Source organism: Notolepis coatsorum, assembly GCF_963971535.1.
Source record: "Notolepis coatsorum genome assembly, chromosome: 11".
Lineage (NCBI taxonomy): Eukaryota > Metazoa > Chordata > Actinopteri > Aulopiformes > Paralepididae > Notolepis > Notolepis coatsorum.
Window position 1 is genome coordinate 94,600,925 of NC_140175.1, and position 12,052 is coordinate 94,612,976.

Below are 12,052 nucleotides of genomic sequence, written 5' to 3' on the forward strand. Positions count from 1 at the left end.
GAACATCTACAACAGTCTGATGATTTAGAACAGGAACATCTGGGCTATAACAGTCTGTGGTGATTTAGAACAGGAACATCTGGGCTATAACAGTCTGTAGTGATGTAGAACAGGAACATCTACAACAGTCTGTGGTGATTTAGAACAGGAACATCTACACCAGTCTGTGGTGATTTAGAACAGGAACATCTACAACAGTCTGATGATTTAGACCAGGAACATCTACAACAGTCTGTGGTGATTTAGAACAGGAACATCTACAACAGTCTGTGGTGATTTAGAACAGGAACATCTACACCAGTCTGTGGTGATTTAGAACAGGAACATCTACACCAGTCTGTGGTGATTTAGACCAGGAACATCTACAACAGTCTGTGGTGATTTAGAACAGGAACATCTACAACAGTCTGTGGTGATTTAGAACAGGAACATCTACAACAGTCTGTGGTGATTTAGAACAGGAACATCTATTCTGGGCTACAACAGTCTGTGGTGATTTAGAACAGGAACATCTACAACAGTCTGATGATTTAGAACAGGAACATCTACAACAGTCTGATGATTTAGACCAGGAACATCTACAACAGTCTGATGATTTAGACCAGGAACATCTACAACAGTCTGATGATTTAGAACAGGAACATCTACAAGTCTGTGGGGGGCTATAAGGCTGCTGTTCAGTTTTAGACTATAGGTCCGCTCAGGCTTCGGAACACCTGTTGGGAGGGTTGGTGGTCACATCTGCCAAAGTCCGCTATAGCGTCCAGAGCTGTAGAAGTTACCGGAATCTACTAGAAACCCCAAGGGAGGATACTTGACTTTCATCCAAAAATTCTGTTGGACAAAACCACGTCAGTCCACATGAGCCAACCTATAGGTTTTGGTTTAGTCCATTCTGGGCACAACCATCAGTGACTGATGTAGAGTAGGGGGGGACAAATCTTCTCCTAACATAAACATGCACAACTGACCCATCTCAAACCCTGCCATCTTTTCTTGATCCTCCAATCACAACCGTTTATTTTGTCCCAAGAGAAGCAACAGTTATGATTGGAGGATTAAGAAAAGAAGGAAGGTTTTGAGATTGGTAAATTTGACCAATAATGACAAACCATGAGATGCATTTATTACCTGGCATTAATCTGAGACTCAAATCAATGCCAATGGTTATAGAGATCATTATTCAAAAGGATGTTATTTTGGACTAGACCAGGTGCTAAGATTGCCCGGGAGCTATGAAGATCCTGGAACAGAATTGATCGACTTGCTCTCTCAGTCTCCTTGGTTGCAGACGTATATCGGCATCAGAAGTGATCAGCATCGGAAGTATCGGCAACATTTCTGATCAGTCGTACTCACGTCTGTGCGGAGCGCCTTTATGTTCTTGCCGCCCTTCCCAATCACAGCGCCTGCGTTCTGTGGTGAAACATAAAAAGGTTCCACTTAACAAAATAGCCTGTGGGTTATGAATGGCAGAGAATGAAGAGAATGACAGGCTCCTGGGACTGGGGGGGGGCCTACTGTGCCGTCAGGTCGGGGGGCCTTACTTTGCTCTGGAGCAACACCCGCAGCTCCACCAGCTCGTCTGTGTTGCGAGAGCGCTTGAAGGCCTGCTCCTCGTCCATATCCTCGGCTGGGCGTTTACCTGAGGGGGCGGAATACAAGACTTTAAGGCTTTTTCACAGAGTTCATTTGAAATGGTCCGAATGAGAAGTTACTTGTTGCAGTTTTTAAATACAGCTGGGCTTTGTTGTTTCACATTGCCTTCCTTCTTTCACACAGGCGAGTCATTTATTGGGGACATCATTTAAATGTTATTTAGCATAGTAGAACGCAATCTCAGCTGTGCTCGCGCCTCTGGGTTAATAAGATGACTATACCCTAGATTGTGCATTTGGTGTGAAATGCATTTGTAGAAATCAGGAAATTGTGATAGTGCCAGCATCAACTTTTCTTCCTCGGCTTGCCTTTCATTTCTTTTTGGAGGTGCGCGAATTGGTTACGGCATGCAGCACTCAAGTTCAACCTAGTTGAACTTTGGGCACAAGCTCACTGCTCAGGGCAGTGAAATGCAGTCGCTGTGTGGCACAAGCCATGGAAAAGAATGGGTTCCAGATAGGGCTGGGTATCGCCTAGGGATGGAACAGATAAGCTCTAGCCATATTTTCAGAAAATTCACCTAAAAATACATACAGCCATAGTAAATGGAAGATTGCTCCACTTCTACAAGGTCCATTTGCATATTATTGGTATTTAGGGACACCTGTGGACCTCAGGGAATGTATTCCCAGTGTCAGAAATAGTGTGTCCGTTACTATGCTTGAGTAAATTGTAATGAACCAAGAGAATTATATTTAAAAAAGAATGTCGTGCCATCTTTGACGGTGAATAACACCATGCTAACATTGACCAGACATGAAAAGTTGAATAAATAAATAAATAAAGAGCAGATGATTTACAGGGGGTTTTCTAGATACAGTACTGAATTTTGCCATCCCGACACATCCAATTTGAAATATGAATATAGAATATCAGACCTATAAATTAAAAAGAGTTAAATATGGATTTAGTACCACCAGGCTCCCATTACAGGGCAGCAAAGACTGAATGAAGTACAGTTCGTTTTCTACAATGTCCATAGCTCCGCCATTTTTCACCAGATTGAGACGTGTTTTTTTTAGACGTTCACAGAAAAGGTAAATAAAAAAATATACATTGTATTTTATTGCAATAACCTTTAGGTTTGTTCGACCTGTGAGATATAATTACGAAAATAACGTTCAAACGTCAAGCGGCTCCAGCTTCCAAAGCGGCTGGCGTGAGCTGGGTAGTGTAGTTTTATGTCCATCGAAAGCCCTGGGTCTCCTCTTTCATAGGATTACACACATGAATGATGGCGTCATTTCCTCGCGTCTAATTCATCATGTTTCCGCCGGGATGCGCAGAGATATTTATAAACTCATATTTCTAATAACACTTAAAATCATTAGTAAACTAAACGTAGTGCTGAAAATAATACACTTTGACTGCTGTTTTGATAGGGTTAGGGTCTTTACTCTTGGCTACATTTGAAAAAGAAATGCAACATGAATGAATACGGATTGTATTGATCCATTTATGACGTGATATTCATTTTGGGCCCAGTTGGGGTCAACATTAGTCATTTATGCCCGCTGCATTTAAAATACAAAACCTTTTATAATAATACCATATTTAATTTATATAGCACACTTTAAACTCAACGAGATCTCAAGGTGCTTCACAGCAAAAATAAAATGGTTTAGAAGTAAAAAGAACAAAACATAGCAGTAAAAACAGGCCCTAGTGGAAGGCGAGTACTATACTATCAGCGTTTGTTGTCAGAATGCAGCTGGCTTCAATCAGAAGCCAGCTGCATCCCTGCAGGAGTCCGGCCCTCACCATCTACCCTTCCTGGATTAAGACTGGGGCAGATCTGCTGAGGGAACCCAGAACAGCAGAGACTTGGACAGCAGAAACCCTCAACCATCTGACATGTCCACATGGTGCCAGCCACCAGTGTCCTGTTTACTACCCCCAGAGTTAAAGGGAAACTCTAACACAAAGAAAATTTGGCTCAGTCGCTAGAATGTGATTCATCTATACGAATATGATGATGTAGATGGCCAAAGCGTCTTCCTTGTAGAATCCTTTTTTCCTGGGCATCTAGCTTAATTTGATATATATATATATATATATATATATATATATATATATATATATATAGGGCTGGGTTCAAATATATATATTTTCCTGATTCGATCTTCATTTGAATAAACACAGATCGGAAAAATAAAAATAAGAAATAACCAAATAGGTGCGGCCGGGTAGTGCAGCGGACTAAGCGTCTAAGCATCCGTCTACCACCACAGAGACAGTGGGATCGAATCCAGCTGTGGTGCTTCCGGGTTGGCCGACCGTCCATACTAACACGATTGGCTGTGTTAGTGGGTGGGAAACCCGGCGAGGGTGGGTCCTGGTCGCTGTAAACAGCGACTCCTACAGTTCGGTCGGGGAAGGATCTAAGAGAGGTAGTGTGACCTTCCACACGTTACACTCTCCCAGTGAGAGTCCGCGCTGCCAGGTGAAAAGCGGTGGGCTGGATACACATGTATCAGTAACAGTATGTGATATGAATTTTCTGAAGAAACGCCTAAAAATACATACCTATACATACATACCAGCAAGCTATGCTATCAATATTAGCTAAATAATTAGCGTCACATAGCTGGCCTTTTTCTGAAAACCCAAGCACATATTGTTCCATAGCATACGCCTTCAGTTGATCATGACAAATCCTCTTACCTTGACGATTAAAAAGCCTCCATAATTTAGTAAATAAAGCTGTAGCCACTAGCCAGCCAGCTAGAATTGATGCTATTCAAAATGCTATCCACATTAGCTAAATACTAAATACAGACAACGTTTGCTAGTCGAAATGACTGGACACACACAGGGACAAGTTAAACATCAATCAATTAATTTATTCCAACAGGTAGTTTGAGCCACGGTCTCTCTCTCTCTCTCTCTCTCCACTCCCGAAGTACGTTGCGCCGTGTCTCTGGAAAAGTAGGTCAGCCCAAAACTGGACGGCACAACAACACTAGTGTCCTTCTTCTGTTTTTATTGGCGGTAGGTAGGCGCAGGTAGGTGCAAACTGGGCAATGCATGCACACTTGCCCCTAAATGAGAAATTTAGGGGCAAATAATATTTTTTAGGGGCAAATTTTTAAATAACTATTTTACCATTATAGTAGGGCTGGGCGATATGGCCTCTAAATGATATTGCGATATTTTTTGGCCATATCACGATACACAATATATATCGCAATATTTTGACATTTCCTAAAGCACTTAAAAATGCTTGATTTAACCCTTTGATGCATACAGTCACGCCAATATGATGATTATAATAAGTCCCTGCAACATATGTTTGCATTATTAAACCATGAAGATGCTTTAAAAAATAATTTAATGAAAATGTACTAAGAGTAGTCTACTGACACACTAATAAAAAAAATTATTTACATCTAAGACTATTTATATAAAAACTCTTGGGTGCCCTTTTTTTGCACAGTACTGTGTTTTCTATCCACTTTAGCCAAACACACACACACATATATATATATATATATATATATATATATATACTACTGTGAGAAAATAATAATTACACACAAAGGGATAATGGCTTATAGCAGACTTAATGATTTTAGAATATTTCAGATAATGAAATTAAATGTTTATCATCAACTATCCAGTTAGTATTTATACTGTCTGTAACGTTTGGCTACTTTAAATCATTGAATGTAGAGAGAGAGCGAGAGAGAGAGAGAGGGGGCGAGAACGCACAAGAGAGCCAGCCCCCCCCCCCCCCCCCCCCCGGGTTTTGTTCTAGGTTCGCGTTTTGATCGTCTAAGCTGCCGTAGGTGATGACGTCACACTCGAATGTAAACAGGAAGAGTCTAACACGGAGATGGAAAGTCACAGTGGTCGATGATATACAGAAACGAATAACTAATAAATATGAAGTTATGTTTAAACTTCTGTTGTCAAGCGTTGTCACTTGTCAATATAACCCACCCCCTTTCCTCACTTTTCCACCGTCCCTGCTTCACTCGGGACCACCAGCTAACGTTAGCCCATTGCTCGTGTCAATTAAATTGCATGTTATTAAATGTCCGCGCTGGTCTGTCTAATGAAATTACAACCGCAACATTATGTCGCCTGTACAGCCCTGGTTGTAGGCTAATGTTAGTGTAGTGAAATGCGAATGAAGGGGTGAAATCACTATTCGCAAGCTTGCGAGTAGATATAATTTTTCATTCGCACCGGCCAAATTAGGGGGCAATTTGCGACGATCTCGTCGCAGCGTACAGGCCTGTGCATGCTCCATTCTTCTCTGCTTTAGGTGTTTTTATGCGGCAGCGTTTCAGTGTTCTCATTAGGACGCACTCGTTTTTTTTTTACGATTTTGTGTTTACGGAAAAAAAAATGTTTAATGAAAACGAAACAGACCAAAATCATTTTAGTGTGGTGGACATGGCCATAGTCACGAAAAGTCACCCGGCTGTACCTTTCACAGAGGCTGGTGTGAGCTGGGTAGTGTAGTTTTATGAAATTGCAACGTCCATCGAAAGCCCTGGGTCTCCTCTTTCTTAGGACTACAACGATTTTATGACAGTGTCATTTCCTTGCGTCTAATTCATACGGTTTTCGATGCAATGCGCAGAGATTTTTATACGGTCATATTTAGCTAGCTAATAACACTTAAAATTATTGGTAAACAAATGCAGTGCTTAAGATATACACTTTGACTGCTGTTTTGATAGGGTTAGGGTCTTTACTCTTGGCTACATTTGAAAAATAAACGCAACATTTACCAGAACCGTTTAGAAATCCCTCTGGTATTTTGCACTCTGTTCCAGTGTGTTACAACGGTTTGGACCATGTATACCACCACCACCATTACTACTGCCTGATTGAATCCTGCCACTCACTACTGTTCACCACTACTACTGTTATCACTATTATCATTGCTACTTGCACTTTGTTCCATTATTACTACTACCTGTACCCCCACCACTCAGCTCTTCATTTGAATCTGAGTGTTGGATTGAATTTACGAATGCACTGAACATATGCATGCCTACAATAAAAAAATATATAGTAATAATTTAATAGCAAAGTAATTGACCACGGATTTACCCTGAATAACACCAGACGACCCCCAGCGGAGAAGGTCGGGTGAGCAAACAACCGGGGATAGTCTAAAAAAAACGGAGAGCGTATGAAAGCCTGTCGACTTGTGAGATGGTCCTTCAAAACAGTGATTCAGACATGTGTAGCCGAAAGGCCTAGATAGCCATTAAAGCAAAAAAAATCTCCTGACTGAACTTTTTTTCAGGCCAAGTCATATTCTTATTTGAACCTTCACTGTATTTTTTTTTTAATAGCGTTAGCGTTTTAAGAGAGCCTACTTGTTTCGGTTTCGTCGATAATCCAATGTACAGTTACAGTTATGTAAAGTTTATTTTATTAGGTGGTGCCGCTCATCCTTTTCTTCTGAGAACACCGCTGTGGGTTTTCTTTTTAGTGGCCGGCTTACTCCTTCCAATAACTTCATTATGCTAACGTTAGCTAATCGGTATAGCAGGCGTGTGTAACGTTAAGTGCAAGCAGGTACATAAGCAGGTGGTGGATGTGACGTCGGTAAACAAGGAGATTTGACGCGCGAGGCGTAAGACTCGTGTTTTCTGACATGCGTTTCTACTGCCTGTTCATGGTCTATGTATGCTGAAGGTCGGTCAGACCAAGTTTAAAAGAATAAAAGTGATTAAATCTATTACTTGTGTCCTGTAACATTTCGAGAATGTAGCGTATATCAGCCTATGATTTATGGTAAAGTCTATTCCCGCGGGGATGAGTCATCTCCGTCAAAACATCTCCTGACAACTTTTTTTTCAGGCAAAGTAATTCTTATTTTAACCTCCACTGTATATTTATATTTAATAGCGTTAGCTAAAAGGAAAAGACAACCCATATCAGGGTCTGACAGCACTACAACTACCGTACTTTTCGCACTATAAGCCGCAGCAGCTAAATTGAATGATGTGTACATATATAAGCCGCACTGGACTATAAGCCGCAGGTGTTTTAATGTTTAATTACCATATGTAATTAGCATTGGGACACAATACTGTCGGACAAATAACAAGAATTAACTCATTTACAAGTTGTATTAAGTTTAGCAAATAAGGGAACAGATAAATAACATTTCAATGCAGTCAAAAAAGCAATATTTAGATTTTTACATTTTCGGGTTTGGTCACGTCGAGTCACATATAAGCCGCACCGTTATATAAGCCGCAGGGTCGAAAAATGGGGGGGAAAGCTGCGGCTTATAGTCCGAAAAGTACGGTACATTTTCATATCATAATAACAGGCTGAGACTCACCGGTAGAGCCGTTGTGCCGCCACTAACCCTTCGATAAGCTTTGTGGTCCGGGCATAAATGTGTCCATAAATCCATTTAGTTAGATCTCATCCAACACTGTCTGAATGTATCTTGCGATTATTATACATTTCAGACGACAAACTATTAGCGCAATCCGGTCTCTCAAGTCGCTGCGTCCTGCCGATTGCTCGCCAATGACTATGCTTGGCGCGGCAGGAAAAAATTCCCTTTTTCATGATATTTGACGCCTGATTGGCTCAGGTTAAAATCCGTCACGAGTCTGAATCAAATGACGGAACTCCAAATCAAATGGACGGATATCCGTCCCAAGACAGAACGCTTTAATGCCTGCATGTCAACAAGTAAGCCACGGGCCTCTGTAGAGTACATGTTAAGAAGGTATCAGGAGGCCAGATGATGCACGTTTTGTCTTCACTAAAATAGGCAATGCACACAAGCTACTAACGTCAGCCCTCTTACCGTTAGTGTCAGTGGTGCTGAATGTGGTCTCTTCCTCCTGCTGCTCAGTTTCTGTCTCCATTGTCTCGCACCAGCGGTGGAATGCAAACAGGCTCCTCTCCCCTGGATCTGCTGAAGGGGAAGGCAACAACATAACAGGGATCAGAATGCAGTGGACCCAACACAAAAGAGGCCACACATTAATAATCATACAAGAGAAACAAACTACAATTTAATTAGGCTAGTTTTTCCCAGCATGTAGCAGCTATTATGTTATGTTATGTCTCACAATCCAGTGTTGATGTATATAGGTACATTATTTTTTTTTAGTTACATTAATTAATTAATAACTTTTGAACAATAGATGCTATTTCTAATCTGTCAGCTGTTCTATATTGCCAACAAGATTCAGGGTTCCCATGCTTGCCTTGACATTTTTTTCCATGCTACCTCCTGATTTTCCAGGTACCATATTAAGTGATGATCTATAGGCCCCTGAAGCTTTCCGCCCCCATCCGTGCCCCCCTCCCCTCACACACACACAACCCCCTAGGACACCTGACTACTTACTTGATTTAAAAGACACAGTCAAGTCTACATTGTAAATGCTTAGAGATTACGTCTAATTGATAATATCAATGCATGAAATAATGCAACAAGCTGTAGATGAAAAACTATTTATTGAACTGGAACTTTGAAACACATGAGCACTGGGTTGATATGTTCTCTCTTCCACTCCTCTCCTATCTCATCCTGTCCTCTTCTCTCCACACCTCCCCTCTTGTGTCCGCTCCTGTCTTCTCTTCCTACTCTTCTCAACTCCTCTCCACTCTTCTCCCTTTTCCTCTGTCATCCTCTACTCTCTTCTCCTCCTCTTTCATCTTCGCCCCTTTTCTCTTCCTCCTCCCTCTTTCCTTTATTTATTAGTCGTATTAGACTTACGTAGAAGGGGTAGTATTATGCCTACTCTTCTTTTGTAAATCAAACTAATTAACCTAAAAGGGAAAACATAAGGCTGGTTCGCCTGTGGTTCCTCAGTACAGCAACCCCACTAGTAAGCTTAGCTTAACAGTATAGATGTATAGAATCAGTCTAGGCATGATCAATGATTTTTCAAAAATGCCTCACCCCAAATGTTCCTATTAGTAGTATAATCTTTTTTAAGAAAAAAAAAACAAAAAATCACAAAATAGCTCAAAGTAGATATAAGAATGGATGTTACAAAATGTATCAAGACCTAGACTATTCATGTCAACTAGTATAGAAGTAATGTCACAGCCTAATGTGAAAATGTATTGGTAGTTAGCTAGCAATACAAGCTAGCCAACACTAGCTAGTAGCTAGTTAGTTAGCAAACTGAATGTTTGCTAGCAAGATTGCACTCCATGTCATACCTGTCAATCCTCCCGTTTTCCGCGGGATTCTCCCGTATTTCAACCTTCTCTCCCGCCGTCCTCCCGTTAAAATATATTCCCGTATTTTTCCAGTTTTTTTTTATATACAAAATGGCTGCAATTCCCCTCTGTGACGACAGGTGGCAGCAGTGTAGATTTAGAACATTAGCACAGGAAGTCAGACCGGAAGAAGGTTGTCGAGAAAATGTCGAGAGCTCACTCTGTGTATAATGTATGGTGCTCTCCCTCAACATGCGAGTAGGGTGAGACAACACCATTCTTTAGTCCAAATAATACCCTACTTTATACTATATTATTGTAATTTGTTTAATGTAAAGTCAGTCTTACATTGGCACTGCTTTAACGTTGCATTTACCCATAATCCATTGCTGTATTAGACCCATGTGCCAGTACAACTTTTGTAAAGTAATGAAGCGCAAATGTAAAGTTAACCAATACACACACAATGAAACAATATCTTTATCTATATCACATGTCAAAATTACTTTAATAAAACAAGATTTCCGTTTTTCATTTCTACTCATTCATCCAAAACAAGACAGACTGTAGATGTCAAGGCTCCCATGTTGGCTGGGAAATGTATTTGACCCTTCTATTGAGATTGCGAGTAATGTTATTATTCCTGAAGTCCACCAATCCGAAACTATACTTTTAAAGTCCATATCACCAAGTTGCCTGCATCAAATTCCAAGAGGGTTTTTATAAACTCATCTTAATTGTGTGCTCAATAGTTTCATTTTATTACTATTTTACACATCATCCAATACAATTGTCCAGGACAACTGTTACTATTTCCATGTAAGTGTTCACTTTTGCTCAGTTTCCATGACTTTTCCATACCTGGAAAACGAACAAATTAATTCCATGTTTTCCAGGTACCGTGGGAACCCTGAGATTGTCTACATTACATTCATTACACAAATCTAAAATAAGCAAGGAAAGTGCTGCTTGCAAATTAATTTTTTATCTTCCAAGTTTAATTTCAACAAGTTCAAGTGCAACTACATATGAACCATAATAATAAAAATTATGATGATAATCACACTTATTTTATATCATTGGAAAGTCCTAGTTGTTAGCTTCAAAATGGTACCAAATATGAGGTACTTTGAAATACCCAGTAACTAATAATCTATCACAAACCAATGCAATATCATGTTCAGGGATTTCCTTAAAAATGCACAGTTCACTTAGTGACGGCCCTTAGCTATATAAAAAAAAAAAAAAATCCCCACAGGCACGGTGCCTAAAGTCAAGGCCCGGGTTAGTAACGTTGCTTACGACATTATTATTACACCGCCAAGCTCATCGACACTACGGGCAAATCCAGACTTTTCTATATTATGTTGGGAAATAACAACAACTCCATGTCGATTGTTATGCAAGTCGTCTCCCCCTTCAGCACCATCACTAGCTGTTAGCCTCGGCTAAGCTAACGGCAGCTAAAGCCAACGCACCATAATAAAAACCAACGGTGCATGCAAACCAACAACATGCCAACTGTGTAGCTAACGTTACACATTAATACATGGACATAATTCAATACAATTAACTTACTTACAGCTCTTACTAGTACGCTAACGTCAGCTAGCTGTGATAGCTAATAAGCTAACGACTCGAGGCGTGTCTGCCGTGTTGTACACGTTGCGCCGATATAGCGCTGCTAGCTAACGCTAGATAATATGTTGCAATGCCTAGCTAGAAATACGCGATTAATACGCTATTCCACGTTTGCCAAATAGTGTCAGTTTCATACAAAACATTGACTAGACGACTCAATGGTCAATTCGAAATGAAAACATTAACATTAGCTAAACACAACAAACCTGCTGTAGAACCGCTTTCTCCACCAGATGATCTCTCTGCTCGGAAACGTTAGCGAGTTCATACGTCACCAGCAGCTACGTTGATTGATTGAAAACTTTATTAACAGATTGCAGAATGGGTACAATACAGTACAGCTCAATACACGGGGATGCAGACCAGAGAAAGACTTTCGTCTTGTTTATATCAGGGTCCCCCATTTTCATTAATCGGGACATATATGACATACTACATGACATTGATTGATTGGTTGATTGATTAAAAACTTTATTAACAGATTGCAGAATGGGTACAGTACAGTACAGCTCAATACATACAATTGTTAAGGGGATGCAGACCAGAGAGATACTTTCGTCTTGTTTACATCAGGGTCCCCCAT

At 40.5% G+C, this 12,052-nt stretch overlaps 1 protein-coding gene across 2 annotated transcripts in view; it reads right to left on the reverse strand.

Moving 5' to 3' along the window:
• hnrpkl (heterogeneous nuclear ribonucleoprotein K, like) overlaps positions 1-11,750 on the reverse strand; it is a 28,856-nt gene extending 17,106 nt beyond the window's left edge. For both annotated transcript variants that reach the window (XM_084324422.1, XM_084324421.1), the window contains exons 1-4: positions 11,676-11,750; positions 8,456-8,566; positions 1,548-1,645; positions 1,360-1,416 (exon numbers count right to left, since the gene is read on the reverse strand). In XM_084324422.1, the coding sequence (XP_084180548.1) occupies positions 1,360-1,416; positions 1,548-1,645; positions 8,456-8,516 (216 nt within the window). In that variant the 5' untranslated portion in view covers positions 8,517-8,566; positions 11,676-11,750. The remainder of the gene's footprint in view (positions 1-1,359; positions 1,417-1,547; positions 1,646-8,455; positions 8,567-11,675) is intronic.
• Between the last annotated feature and the right edge of the window lie 302 nt (positions 11,751-12,052).